The sequence below is a fragment of the Panthera onca genome, chromosome D2, assembly GCF_046562875.1.
Source record: "Panthera onca isolate mPanOnc1 chromosome D2, mPanOnc1 haplotype 2, whole genome shotgun sequence".
Lineage (NCBI taxonomy): Eukaryota > Metazoa > Chordata > Mammalia > Carnivora > Felidae > Panthera > Panthera onca.
The window spans coordinates 39610021-39625691 of record NC_138349.1 but is presented as its reverse complement, the minus strand read 5'-3'; the positions used below and the strand labels follow the sequence as shown (position 1 = coordinate 39625691).

At 41.0% G+C, this 15671-nt stretch overlaps 1 protein-coding gene across 1 annotated transcript; it reads left to right on the top strand.

The window, feature by feature from the left end:
* The first annotated feature begins 3866 nt into the window (after positions 1-3866).
* OR13A1 (olfactory receptor family 13 subfamily A member 1) lies at positions 3867-5032 on the top strand. Its single transcript, XM_078435075.1, is given in 1 exon segment — positions 3867-5032. A coding segment is annotated over 1 exon segment (987 nt). The 3' UTR covers positions 4854-5032.
* The last annotated feature ends 10639 nt before the right edge of the window (positions 5033-15671 follow it).

Genomic DNA, 15671 nt, shown 5'->3' with positions numbered 1-15671 from the left:
GGAGAAAGGATGACTATACATAAAATCTATTAGCTCCACAAAGGTGAAGAATTTTTTCCAGGTAATCAGGAGTATTCTGAAGATGGCTCATTCTATTGGGTGATATAAAAGAATGAGAAAAATTATGCCCATAACTCTAAGTCTGCTTAATTTTTATCATGAACTATATATAAGACCTGATATTTTTTGTTTAGCTGACCTACAATTAGTAACATTTGTAGATTTCTCACTCTGTATTATTACTATTTGATCAGCAAATGGAATAATAGAGCAAGTAGGATGTAAAAACTGGCTGAGAGTTTAGGGTTTGTATTCACACCTCAATCAAAATAAGAATCATTTAGATTCTTGGTTAATTTTTCCTTCTCTTGACATTTTTTGGCATTTGACATTTATTTGACATTAGTTTTAGTGGGACAATAACATTACATAGCAAAGAATTCTAGGCTTGAATCCCAAAGTCTTGGGACTAAGTATTAGCTTTGTCACTAGTATTCTGTGTGAGTAGGATAAGTCACTTAGATACCTTTCTGACTTTACAATAAGTAGGTTGGACAAGGTTGTCTTTAAAGTATCTTTCAGATTTAAACCTGAACATATGAGATTTTGGCACTTTCTGATTTTTCGTTTTCTGCTCTTGAGTTATGTTTACAATAGGAATATTTACCTTCATGTGTAATAGATGGACTTTGGATTAATTGGATTGTGTCTGAAAATTCTCAAACTTCTTTAGAGATAGTAATAATAGAAGTAGTCAACTTCTCCGTAATTAATTGAATGCCTTATGACAGCAATAATTCTCCACTTCTGAAATTATGAACAATAAATTGGAACTAACATAAAATGTCACTGAAAGTAAATTGTCTTTCACATGAAATTCAACTTATTTGTATGAAAAATGAAATGAAATGAAATGAACTTTTTAATTTCAGGGATTTAAGGACACTTCATGCTGTTTCTTTAAAGTGATCAAATTGCCAAGATGCATTTTTATGTCCTTTGAAACTTGAGGGCTGGAAGTTCTGGTAAGTATGGAAAATAATCACTGTTTAAACGTCCTGTCACCTCACATGTGGAGAGTCATGTAGTTTGCAGGTAGTATGTGTTTAAACTTGGCAATTGGTAACTGAGATCTTTTTCTTTTCCCTCACATCTTTGGTAATAATTTTGCACTGCTTGATGGAGGATTAAAGCCAATGCCCTATGAACCTCAGGAGAGAGAGGTCTTTGTTATTTTCAGAAGAGGAAGCACCTGGCTGAGGTCCAACAGAGACTTCATGGTCATTCTCACAGAAAGAGTCTCTGCTCCCTTATTCTCTGATCTCCCTGTTGATCAATTGGATGAGGAGACTGTTCCCCTGCCCTGGAAATTACAGCACGAGGGTAATTATCTGAGGGGCAATTTGTTCCCTGAGTGTGAATCAGTTTGTTGACATTTCCTTGTGCTGAGCACCTGTTCAAAACTCCCATTTATGTTGTAGTTATTTATTTATTTTTCTATCGTCACTCTGGAGTGGAGTGAAGACCAAGACCAGATATAAAGTTTCCTTCATAATAGGCTCTTTTGGTCCTCCGATAGTGCTCTGTGACAGACCCACACACCACCGCTCAGTGTTTGGCGATGGAGGTGTCTATCTCTTCCCAGGTGTGGTCATAGCATTGAGTCTCTGGCTTGTAATCTGTGCGGTGGAGTGGGCTGTGAGTGATGACTGGGGGTGTCAGGTGGTGAGAATCCTAGGGAGGACATTCGTGGGAAGTGCAGAAACCTTACGTGGAGACATCCAAGGGGCAAATCCAACTCTGTTCCTTTTCAGCCTGCCTCAGCTTTTCAGTCTCATGGTGGTCCCTGGGGTTAAACAGGAGTCACTCACCAGGCTGTGTTGAGGAGGCAACAAAGTGACAAAGGAGCAAATAAAGTCTTCAGGCCCACATCTCATACTGTACAAAAGTAACATTCACTATTTTTGCATATAAAGCCAAAGCATATCTCATTTATTATCGTCAGCAAAGCAATGGAGCAACCTGACACCTTGCTGCTGGGAAGATACAGATGGACCCCCATTTGTATTAGCTTTGGACAGACTTTACACTAGCACAGCCTATTGCCCTGAATCAGAGGAATTTTATGCTCTTCTATTCAAAGAACAGTCTTCACCTTACAAAATGGTGATGTGATTTGATCAGAGGTGTTTCCTCATTTTCTATAAACCTTTTAATGCTTCAGTGGTAAATACGTTTATTGAAGTTTGGTAAAAAGCAGAATTCTTAATTGAAAATGAGCATCTTTTTAAAATTAAGCCTTTTAATGAATGAAGAGTTGAAAAGAAGGAAAACGCAAATGTACCATGCTGATTTCATCTTAAACAATACAGAATTTGCACTGTGTTGAGAATAGAAACCACTCTGTTTTTATTGGTACTGGACTGTTCTTTGCTATTGTTTCAACAAATGTATTTTAGGGCCCACCTGTTTCATGCCAGACATGGGGCTGGGAGCCAAGAAGAGGGGCTCAGAAATGAATGAGGCAAATGCCCCAATCTTAGGGGAGATGGGTACCATAATCGTGAAGTGATGTGTTAATGAATTCTAGGATAGAAGCCAGTACAGAATTGGGGGTCACGAAGGAGAGAGTGGTCCTTTCTCTCTAGGGAAGGGATTTTAGAAAAGGAAAGGGATGATGATCGACCTGGTTCATGAGAAGGAGAGTGTTCCTGGCTGAGGGAGCTGCAAGAACAAAGCTACAAAAGTCTGGCATGGCTGGTGCTTTGGCCAGACTGGGAGATCTGGGTGTGGCTAGAGCTTTGGCCATGAGGGGTGAGACAAGAGGGAAAACATTGTCTAGAGAGGTGGGTAGATCCAGAAGTAGCAGTTGGGGGTCTTTATTCTGTCAGATCTGCCTTTTAGAAAGATTTCTTAAAAAAATTTTTTTGAATGTTTATTTTTGAGATAGAGACAGAGCATGAACAGGAGACACAGAATCTGAAGCAGGCTCTGGGCTCTGAGCTGTCAGCACAGATCCTGACCCGGGGCTCAAACCCACAAACTGTGAAATCACGACCTGAGCCAAAGTCGGATGCTTAACTGACTGAGCCGCCCAGGTGCCCCTAGAAAGATTCTTAAATGGAAAAATTAGAAAATACAGAGAAACAAAGGCAAAGAAATTAAATCAACTATAATCAGTCTCCACTGTTGTTTATCATTCAGAACCAGTTGGTTTTTTTCTATAGGTATATGTACAAATGTGATTTTTTTTTTCTTAAACTCAAAATAAGATCCTATTGTACATACTACTTTTGAACTTTCTTCATGCTTTTTTGTAAACATCAGTAAAACACCTCTAAAGCATCATTTCGATAGGTATAGAGCATTATGCTATAGGAACATATTGTAATATACTGACCTTTAAGAGTATAAGTTGCTTTTATATTTTCAGTATTATAAATAATGCTGTGATTACACCTTGAAGATGAACTTAATTATTGCTGCAGGATAAATTCCTAGAAGTGAAAGTTCTGGCTCAAATGGAATATGAATTTGAAAAGGCCTGCATCTTGGCACCCATGCTAGTGTTAGTCAAAACCATGCTTTTCAAACTTTGCCACATGGTTCATAAAGAATGAATTACTGATTTAACTTGCATTTGTTTGAAGTTGAATTACGCTTTATGAATTGGCCATTTGTACTCACTTTTTATGGGCTACATGTTCACACCCTTTGCTTAATGTCATATTGGTATGTTTCTCTTCATTAAGAAGCCTTCGTATCTCTGTATAATATTGCTCATGCCATGGTGTCAGGTATGAATGAAACATAATAGCAGCCTACCTTAGGATACCTCTCATTTCTCTCTCTAGTCCTGAAATCACATGGAGCTGTGAGTAGAGATTCACCTGATGATCATGGAAACCCCTCTCAGCCCAAGGACCATGCATAACCAGACGCTAGTAACAGAGTTTATCTTGCAGGGCTTTTCAGAGCACCCAGAATACCATGTGCTCTTATTCAGCTGTTTCCTCTCCCTCTACTCTGTGGCCCTCACAGGTAATCTCCTCATCATTTTGGCCATCAGCTTCAACTCTGGGCTCCATACCCCCATGTACTTTTTTCTGTTCAACTTGGCTACCATGGATATTATCTGCACCTCTTCCGTCATGCCCAAAGCACTGGAGGGTCTGATGTCAGAGGAGAGCTCCATCTCTTATGGGGGTTGCATGGCCCAACTCTGTTTCCTCACATGGGCTGCATCCTCTGAGCTGCTCCTCCTCACGGTCATGGCCTATGACCGGTATGCAGCCATCTGCCACCCTCTGCATTACAGCACCATGATGAGCAAGGCTTTCTGCAGCAAGCTGACCACAGGTGTCTGGGTACTCTGTGCCTTCAACACAACCATCCACACTGGGCTGATGCTGCGGTTGAATTTCTGTGGTCCCAATATCGTTACCCATTTTTTCTGTGAGGCCCCTCCTCTGTTGCTTCTCTCCTGTAGCTCCACCTATGTGAATAGCATCATGGTTGTCCTGGCTGACGCCTTTTATGGCATATTGAACTTCCTGATGACCATCGTGTCATATGGCTTTATCATCTCCAGCATTCTAAAGATGCGGACTGTAGAGGGGAAGAAAAAAGCCTTTTCCACCTGCTCTTCCCACCTCATTGTGGTGTGTATGTATTATACCGCTGTCTTCTATGCCTACATAAGCCCTGTCTCTAGCTACAGTGCAGAGAAGAGCAAGTTGGCTGGTGTATTGTACACCATGTTGAGCCCTACTCTCAACCCCCTCATATATACTCTGAGAAACAAGGAGGTCAAAGCAGCCCTCAGGAAGATTTTCTCCTTCACCAGAAATTAATTTCTGTCTTCTGCAACTTTTGTTGGAGACTGCATATTGAAGTCCACGGTGGCCTCAGAGACTCTCCAATGAATAAGGCTTTGAAAACTACCACTAATGAACCAGTGTGATTACGAGGTTTTCAACATGCTGTGTAGAGCAATTATTGGTAATCGTCTTGGTTTCTTGCAATTTATATATTTTCCGCAGCTTGTAATGGATTTTTTAAAAAAATAAATAGTACTTAAATGAGTACTGAGTGATTAAGAGCACATTACTCATCTGGCAAAACAAAACTCATTTGATCTATATCCTTAGAAAATTGGTAATTCAGTTAAGAATACACTAGTACTCATGATGATGAATGTAAAAAGAAAAGGCATAACAGCGTTGCTTTGCAGGGTGTGGTGTGGATGTACAGAGAAGACATGTGTAGTGTGGAAGGAGCCCTACACTGGTTGGGGAGAAGATCTGGGTTCAAATTCAGACTCTTTCAGAGTACTCAATCCACTTCAGCTGTAGTTTCCTTCTAAGTGTAATGGGGAAAATAAATGAATCTAGAGATTGTGTCCAGACTGAACAAGAGAACTGAAGACAATGATATCAAGTGCTCTGTAAGTTTAAGATAATCCTGCTGGTGAGTGATCACTGAGGACAGGGGCAGCTAAGGAAACTTGGATGTCACAGCCCCTCACCCCTGCCTGGCTCAGGGTGATGTGTGTGGTGGCTAGCTGGAAAGGGTAGGTGGGGGTTAAGATACAGAAAGGGGCTGCTGGGGCAGCGGTGGATTCAACTCTCTAAAAATGACCTGGTGAGAAGCAGCATTGGGATGGGTAAATGAGAAGCCACTGTGGTGGTTTCTGATACAGAGTGGATCCTATTTATCTCAGGAAGCCTCAGGCTCATGAGTGATACCATCTCTGCTCAGGAAAGGCCAAATGAAGGAGTTCCTGTTGATGGATCTTCCACCTTTCCTTAGTTCTGGATTCTCTCCCAGCTCCCCAGAGCCTGTCATCTTTCAGTCCCCAATTTTTTTCCTGCTCTTTCAAACGCAAATGGGCCCATTTCAGTTTTCAGATCGCTTCTCTTTTCTGTTCGGTTGAACCCTGTCTCAGGCTCTGTACTCTGAGTCCTATGTGAGCAGCTGATCCTTCTCTCTGTGGCCTCTAGATCCAGGTGGAGCATCCGTCCCTGCCAGAGCTCTGTCTTGCTTAGAGTTTGCCTTCTCAGGAACAGATGCATTCTTTACCTTCAACAAACCTGAGGTTCTTTTTTTTTTTTTTGACTCCTTTTGTAGGAACCACCACCAGTTTGCCTTTCTTAGCTGAGAAAGAGAAGCAGATCTTGCTTCCCTATATGTTATCTCTTAAAATTGGTCCTTGTGATTTAGTGCAGACAAACTCATGACTCCACTGGCATCCAGCAGGCAACATTTTCTATGACTGGCTGACTATGACTTCACATTATCGATTCTTTGAAGAGCCACAGAGAGGAACTGTTAGAACTTCAACTTATCCATTTCTCTGCTTTTTGTCTTTGATAATGTCTATCAGTTGAAGCTCATCCTTTCTTCAAATATTTCCCCAACCACAAGCCCTTACCCTTTTGGCCTCCTTGACTCAAGCACATCTCGTGTAAGTGTTCTGCCAGATTGGCCTGCCAACACCAACAACCATATGATAAGGGGTCTGGTTGAGGGAGATATGAGCCTGTGGTGCATACAGCTCCCCATCTGTGGAAGCTGCTTTATGAACTGAAGTCTTAGCCACCTTCCTATCCTTTGGCTCCAGACAATGAGGTAGTTGTATTCTTGTGTTTTATATTGGCTTTCCTTTATCTTCAGTTTAGGAATTGATCCTTGGGTACAGCTACACCAGGGTATGTCACCTTTGACATTGTTGACATTTGGGCTGAATCATTGTGGGGGGCTGTTCCGTGCATCATAAGATATTTAGCAGCATCCTTGACCTCTACCAACTAGATGCCGGTAGAACCACTCCAGTTGTGACAACCAAGAATGTCTCTAGACATTGCCAAATCTCCTTGAGGGTGAGGAGAGAGCAAAATTGTCTCTGGATGAGAACCACTGAACTAGAGTCAGCCAGCATCTCTTACGTTTGGGATTTGTGGTTGCCGCTATGCCACTTCCACCACTACTGCCCCCAGCTAATGTGAAAGCTTCTATATGTCAGGTCTGGGGATTAAGTATTGCCACAACTTATCTCTGGTTTTCCAGTAACACTATGAGACTAGGTAATACATCCAACTTACGTAATGAGCGGGAGGTGGAGGTAGGATTTCAATGAAAGCTCCAAGAATTTAAAGTGTATGCTCTTACCCACCAAAGTATACTTTAGGGCCTATCATGGACTCCACCTTCTGGCACCATACATGGTTGGGACAAGAGGCTTTGTAAGCAAGCAGCAAGCCCACTACAGCTCTTGTCCAACCTGACAGTGGACCTGGAAGAGCAGTCTTTTTGAAGATTGCTTAACAGTCTTAACAGGCTTAACAAAAGGAGAGACCTGAGCCATTTCTCCAGATATGGATTTCTTAGAGCCCTGTCTGGCAGGGAGAGGCATTTATTCCAGAAAAAGGGATTCATAAGATGGCAGAAGTCCCATCACATTTAATTTTCTGTTGCATGGGGCAGATTCTTATTTTATCTTTTAAATTTAATCTAGGAGCCTCCCTTGTCTTAAAAAAGGAGGCTGGAGGGTTAATTTCATTGAAGGCAAGCAAGAGGCATTTGGCCCGCCTTGTCTGGGAGGGGTCAGAGCACAGAGGCAAGGCTAGTCCCTAGTCCTCCACCACCAGCTGGAGTGAGCCCAGCAGCCTCCTTGGTTGAGAGCTCTGCCCATTAGCCAGGCACCATAGCTGGGTCCTACTGTGTTGGCAGCTCAGCTAGAGAGTACACCTGGCATTCTCTAGAAAAACATGAGATTAAGAAGGGATCTGGACTTTGGAGGACAGTGTTTCCTTACATTGGTCCCATGTCAGATTTGAGGACCAAGCATGATTCCGTCTTGTTTCATCCTTTTTGGGGGGTAAGCAAACCTCAGGTCTTTGGTGGGCTGGGATTCCTCATACATCTGAGTCTGAATCTCTTGGTAGTAGGATACTGAATTGATCTGCTGTTTTGTGCTTCCACATGCTGTCTTTTTAAAACAAAAATTTTTAATGTTTATTTATTTTTGAGAGAGAGAGAATGAGAGAGAGAGAGAGAGAGAGAGAGAGAATGAGACAGAATGATCAGGGGAGGAGCAGAGAGAGAGGGAGACACAGAATCTGAAACAGGCTCCAGGCTCTGAGCTGTCAGCACAGAGCCTGACGCGGGGCTCAAACTCACAAATCATGAGATCATGACCTGAGCTGAAGCTGGATGCTCAACCAACTGAGCCATCCAGGCGTCCTCCACATGCTCTCTTTTCCACTTTAAACACTTTTGCCCTCGCTGTGAAAGACCTATGAGAAAATTGAGACCCATCAGAATGCTTCATTTTTCTGAATTATAATGAATTATGGTGATTAGGTAGCACCATAAATGTGTACCTTCTAAAACAAAACTGTCATCCATAGTTCCTCTACTGGACAGTGTAAAATCTCAAAGCCCAAATTTTAATCCAACCTCCAGTCAGATTCCTTGGGATGCCAATTAATCTACCCGGCATGACTTTTACATGGATGTACATGCCAGGAAACACACCACATTCTCCTGCTTCTCTCTTTGCTGGGGTAGCTACTTGAGCTAGTCTAGATGGGGAAGTCTTAAGTTGCTTGGGCAGCAACTGGTTCATTATTAATCTATTGTCTCTCAGCTCCAGTTCCAGATCTGGACTCTGGGCCTGGGGTTCTACAAACCATATTTCATGTTTGCAGCTGAATTTCTGTGAGTTTCTGCCCAGAGGAGTCCCTAGAGAAAGATTGAAACAGTAGATGCAGAAGGAACTTGCTTCCTGCTTCTGTCAGCATTGCCCTGATGCTGTTTTTTTTTTTTTTTTTTTTAACTTTGCAGTAGTGATTGGGCCCAGGGACAGCAGCTGGCTGCAGTTTTCCCACTTGCAGGAGCAGCCTCATTAGCCCTTCAGAGACACTAGCATGTTGCCTACTCAGAGGCCTACTCTGAGTTTTGATGTTGCCTACTCAGAGGTTTGAATCCCAGCTCAGTGGGAACTGTCTTGTCCAAGGTCCCAAGGAAGCAACACTCTCTGAGCAGTGCCTGTTCCTCAGAGGCCTGAGTCCTAGCTCCGTGGAGTCTCTTCATACCACAAGAAGAACAAGTCTACCCAGGAAGCACACCCTCATCAGAGGACTCTGACCCAGCTCAGTGGAGCACCTTCTCTGGACTTCTCAGTTACAACGGCTTTCAGCTCTCTTTTGGTTCCTCCAGCCCCGGGAGATAAAGCTTCCTTCTGCACTTGCTGTCTCTTTATCATCTCAATGTTTGCCTCATGCCCTTATGGTCCTCCAAAACTTGTCTAACCAATTCCTATACTAAATCTCTGTGAAGTTGTGTGATATAGTTTGTTTCCCACTTGGGCATTGATTGATGGAGGCCTCCCTTCATTGGGTGTTTGGTTTAATGCAGCAGCTGCTGCTGTTGCTCCCATGGTCTCCAGCAGGAGTGCTTTGGGCTCTGATCTAAATTCTACTCCCTCCGTTTCTGTCTCAGACACTTGACAGCAGGTCAAGGGAAAGAGCACATTCTGCTCCAGGAGTGAGGAGACAATAATTCTGATTTTGTCATTATTTCTCATGACCTTAGGTGATATTTCTTATAAGAATTAAGAGTTCTTTCAGTCTTCCTCTTACAAATTTCAGGATCGTTTTAAAAAAGGTGTCAACATTTCCTCATTGCACAACTGGGCCGGAGAGGAATCTCTTTGAATGCTCTAGACAACTTTTTATCCTGACCTGATTCATGGTTTCAGAGTAGTTCGTTTATCTTTATTATCCCATCTCAGGATGACTGTCCTTGTTTTCCTGGTACACCTACCGCTGGGTGTAGGGAGAAGGCCTTTATCTCTCCTTCAATCAGAGGTAATTATCTTGGCATCTGGAAACCTAACCATGTGCATTTTTGGAGGTACTTTGTGAATTAAAGTCTCCCTTATCATCCTTTCTGGGGGTCTTTCATAGATCTTAGGATCCAGTTACATGATTACATGTCAGTGTCCTTGGTTCTTTGGTTAAAGACTTAAGGCCACTGTTCTCTTATTGCTGGAGGCTAATTATAGATTTGAGAGGACTCAGAGATTATAATGCAATGTGTATAAACAAATTGAAAATAAGACCAACTATTAGGGTATTAATTGGATCAATATGTGTTATAAAACCTACATAATTTTCTCCCAAAATATTCTTTTTCTGCTGGTATTACTATTTGGCTAGGATCAACTGTTATCATTATCTCAGTTCTGTCTCCTTATAGACTTCCATTTCATCCTGTTCTCTTACTACAAATACTTATTCTGTCTTCATCAATCTCTATAATACCTCCTGAGGATACAGCAGTGAGAAAGATGGGTAAACATTATCTTACCATGTGGTTGGGAAGGCAGTTTAACAAATAATGAAAGTAAAATGTCATCAAAGGGAAGGCTTAACCACAGCAAGAGAATTTCACCTATAGGTCTCCTCTAACAAATGTCATTTAAGCTGATATCTAAAGGATAAGTCATGGCTAGAAGGGCTACTTTTGAGTGAGAATGGAGAAAGGAGAGACTATTCCAGGCTTAGATTCCTGGCAAGAACATGCGGGCAAGAGTGATTGTGGAACATAAGAATGGTTGGTCCAGATTAAGAATAGTGGGAGTTGACTCAGATGATAACATAGGAGGCTCCTGAACTTCCCTCCTCCTACTAAATATACAGCCACACATACAGCAATTCCCTCTGAAAGAAATCCAAAAACTAGCTGAGGGACTCCTACACATCAAGCAAATGTGAAAATACCCACAGCAAAATGGGTAGAAAAGCTAAGACGTACTCTCACCACAAACAGGACAACATTTAGTATCCCAACTTATAAGACTCCCACCAAAGTGATGGGGTCCAAAACACCTAGTTCTGAAAGCCAGTGAAGCTTGTGTCCATGAGACTCACAGAACTATAGCAAACAAAGAAATAGTTCTTAACAGTATGTGAGCAGTTGCTATGGCTATCCCCTCAGGCCCAGTGTAAATGAACAGGAAATAAGGTCCATCTTCCAGTCTTTTTTTAAAAAAAAATTTTTTAACGTTTATTTATTTTTGAGACAGAGAAAGAGCATGAACAGGGGAGGGGCAGAGAGAGAGGGAAACACAGAATCTGAAACGGACTCCAGGCTCTGAGCTGTCAGCACAGAGCCCGACGTGGGGCTCGAACTCACGGACTGTGAGATCATGGCCTGAGCCGAAGTCGGACGCTTAACCGACTGAGCCACCCAGGCACCCCTTCCAGTCTTTTTTAATATTTGGACATATGATTTCTTATGATAAAAGTACACAATTTAGTTGTTACTGCTATGTAAATAGGATTTGGTTTTATATATGACTGAAGTCCTCATTCAACCTCCCACTGATACAGTGCTAACATATGCACCCCTAAGTTTTCCTGTAGTCAATTTGGACATTTGCTTCATATACGTACAGAATGTAAAATGGATAACAAAAGTAATTTCTTAACATTGTTAAGTTAAACTTGTAACGGTGCCCAACTGAGCGATCAAGTAAGACTTAATAGCATTCAGATCATTGGCTGAATTCACTTAGAAGGATACAATAGGAACCATAGCTTACTTGAAGGGCAGTGTCAAGCATCCTTCTTCAGTGGGAGTTGTCCTTGCGGTATTCTACATAGTCACCCAGGAGCTATTATCTTTGGCTCTCCAAGATGACATCTCGGGTGGAAGGAGACAAGATCTACATGTCCCACAAAGGCCAATATCTCTTGAATAATGTATTTTCAAAATTCATGTTTATCCTGGGACTTTAAATGTGAACCTACTTGGGAATTGGGTTGTTGCAGATGTAATTAGTTAAGATGAGTAAGTGGGTCCTTACTCCAATATTACTGGTGTCCTTCTAAGAGGACCTTCTCCAGAGGACTGGCGTCCTTCTGTATGTCTATTCATACAGACATACAGATGAAGAGAGAGAGAAAGACATTGGAGTGTGTCAAAGACTGCCATCAACCACCACAAGCTATAAAAGGGAAAGACAGATCCTTTCCTTGAGCCTTCAGAGAGAGCATCGCTCTAATGATGCCTTGATTTCAAACTTCTAACATCTAGAACTATGAGAAAATGAGTTGCTGTTGCTTTAAGCCACCCAATTTGTGGTAACTGTTATGTCATCCCTTGCAAACTAGTACAGGTGACTTCTAAGGTAAGGGAAGCCCAAAATTATGGCTTCTCATCAGGTATTAGTTCCTTATATGGAGAAGCAGCCAACCACTCATGGGTCACAATTGGCTTTTCATATTTATGAGATTTACAGGGGAACAATTCTAGAAAGTAAACAGAAGATCAAGTCAACATGCAGAAAAGGAAGGAACTTGGATAATTCTTTACCAACAAACATAAAAGGAAGTATTTGCTAATTTAAACAGACTGCTGTCATCCTCTTTTGCACTTAGAGGAGTTAAATCCTCACTATTACTATGGGTCTTTTACTCACACACAGGTTGTAGATTGGCTGGATATGATGCGATATGATAGCCGTGGCTCTGGCTGAAGATTAGCTTCAGGGGTGCTGCACATGTCTTCTCAGATTTCAGAGATATGTGGCCAACTGGAGCATGATCTGCTCATGGCTGATGGATGGATGTAGTGCAAGAAACTAAGCCAAACCAAACCAATCCATTTAAAGCCTTGACTTGTATAATGTCTACTAACATTCCACTAATCAAGCCCTACCTCAGTGGGATGAGGAAACATACTTGGCCTGCTCTAGAAACAAGTATTGCTACATCACATGGCAAAGGACATGGATATATACTTATTACAGGGAAGAGGTGAAGAATTGGGAATGATAAACTGGTCCTCCTTGATAACCCTCTTTCAGTTGTGAAAGGTGAATGCTACCTCCTATTTCCTCTGACTTTGTCTCAAACAAAATCCATGAAGAATAACTAGAAAAAAGAGAATCTTTGTCTGAGAATATAAGAAGAATTTGGTGGTTTGATGGGGGATGGAAGAGGGAATTTTGAAGGGGTTAAGAAAAGGCTATGACAAAGATAATCAAAGACAGAGAAAGGGAAAGAATAGAATATGGTGGAAGTGATATGGCACGATATCCAAGTCTAGGAGAACAGAAGCAGTATAGCTTATTCTGTCTGGTTCTGTCTCTTGGGATATTCACTTTTAAGCCATCACATAAGATATCTACTTTGAAGCCACCACCTAGACCATCTAGAGAGACCATCTAGAAAAACTGTATGGAGACCTAGATACTGGAGGAGCCCTCAGCTCTTTGAATCTTTGTAGTTCAGATACCAGTCATGTAAGTGATGAGACCTTCGACCCCAGGCCCAGTTATTGTCTGACTGCAACTGCATGAGAGATTCTGAGTGGGAACCACCTAGCTGAGCAGTATTCCCTGGAATAAACCTCATTTTGCCATGGTATAGAATTCTTTGTATGTATTGCTGAATTCTTGCTAATTTTGTGTTAAAGATTTTTGTATCTATATTTATGAGGAAATTCTGCCTGCAGTTTTCTTTATATACTGTCTTTGGTTTTAGTATCAGGGCATGATATGGACTAAACTGTGTCCCCCCAAATTTATATGTTGGAGCCCTAACCCCCCATGTAACTATATTGGATACAGGAAATTTAAGGTGGTAGTTAAGGTTGAATGAGATCATAAGGGTACAGTCTTAATTTGCTAGAGCTGATGCTCTTAAAAGAAGAGGTAGAGACACCAGAGTTATCTCTATCATGTGATATTGTGAGAAGGTAGTTGTCTGCAAACCAGGAAGAGAGCTCTCACCAGAACTTGACCAAGATCAAGTGATCAGCATGTTTTATAGGCACTTGAAAGTAATGTGATTTCTTTGTTGTTGGGTGGGTATTCTATAATTGTTAGTTAGAACCTGATGGTTGATGATGTTGAGTTTGTCTATATCCTTACTGCATTTTTCTTTTTTTGTCTACTTGTTCTGTCAATTGTTGTGAGAGGGATGGTGAAGTATCCAAGTGTAATTATTAATTGTCTTTTTTGCTTTTCAGTTCTATCAGTTTTTAGGTTATGTATTTTGCAGCTCTCTTGTTTGGTGCACACATTTAGGATTGCTGTGTCTTGATATATTGACGTTCTCATTATTGTGTAATGTCCCTCTTTGACTTTGGTAATTTTCTTTGCTCTGAAGTGTCCTCTGTCTGATATTAATATAACCACTCCTGCCTTTGTTTGATAAGTATTTGCATGGAAGTCTTTTCCTATCCTTTTACTTTCAAACTGCCTATATTGCTGTATTCAAAGTGAGTGCTTATAGATATCATATAATTGGATGATGTTTTAAAATCCATTTTATCAATATTTAAATTGGTGTTTTCATATTTAATGTAATTTTTGATGTTTTAGGGTTTAAGTATGCTATTTTACATTTTGTTTTCTGCTTGTTTTTCATTTCCATGTTTTCTTTTTTTTTTATTTTTATTTTTTTAAATATTTTTTTTTCAACGTTTTTTATTTATTTTTGGGACAGAGAGAGACATAGCATGAACGGGGAAGGGGCAGAGAGAGAGGGAGACACAGAATCGGAAACAGGCTCCAGGCTCTGAGCCATCAGCCCAGAGCCTGACGCGGGGCTCGAACTCACGGACCGCGAGATCGTGACCTGGCTGAAGTCGGACGCTTAACCGACTGCGCCACCCAGGCGCCTCTTCCATGTTTTCTTTTTCCTGTCTTCATGTGGGTTACTTGAATTTTTTTAATAATTCAATTTTTATTTATCTATAATGCTTTTGAGTGTATCTTTTTATATCTTTTTAGTGGTTGCTCTAGGTATCATTTCCTATGTTTAGAGAACTTCCTTTGGTCATTCTTTTAGGATAGATAAACTGGTGACAAATTCTTTTAGTTTTCCTTCATTTGAGAATGTCTTTATTTCCCCTTCATCCCTAAAGGTTATTTTCACTGGATGTAGGATTCTGTGTATTGATAATACTTTTCTTTCAGCACTTGAAAAATATTGTGCTACTTCCTCTAGCCTCCATGGTTTGTAATGAGAAATTTACTGTCATTTGAATTGTTCTTTACCCTGCGAGTAAAGAACAAATGCGAGTTTGGGGAACCTGGGTAATGTGCTGTTTCTCTCTTGATGCTTTCAAATTTTTCTTTCTCTTCAATTACCAGAAATTTGAATATGACATGTATTGGTATGGATTTCTTTGAATTTATTCTATTTAGAATTTATTCATCTTCTTGAATTTGTAAGTTGTATTGTTTGCCAAACTTAAGAAGTTTTCAGCCTTTGTTTCTTCCAAGTCCTTTTCCAGTCCCACTCTGTTTCTCCTCTTTTTCAGACTCCAATGACACAAATGTTAGATCTTTTGTTATAGTTCCACAGGTCCATGAGGTTATATCTTTTTTTTTCAGTCCATTTTCTTTCAGATTGGTAATTTCTATTCTATCTTGTTAAATTTTTAAAAATGTTTATTTATTTTTGAGAGAGAGAGAGAGAGAAAGAGTGAACAGAGGAGGAGCAGAGAGATAGGGAGACACAGAATCAGAAGCAGGCTCCAGGCTCCAAGCTGTCAGCACAGAGCCTGACACGGGGCTCGAACTCACAAACTGCAAGATCATTACCTGAGCCGAAGTTGGACACTTAACTGACTGAGCCACCCAGGCGCCT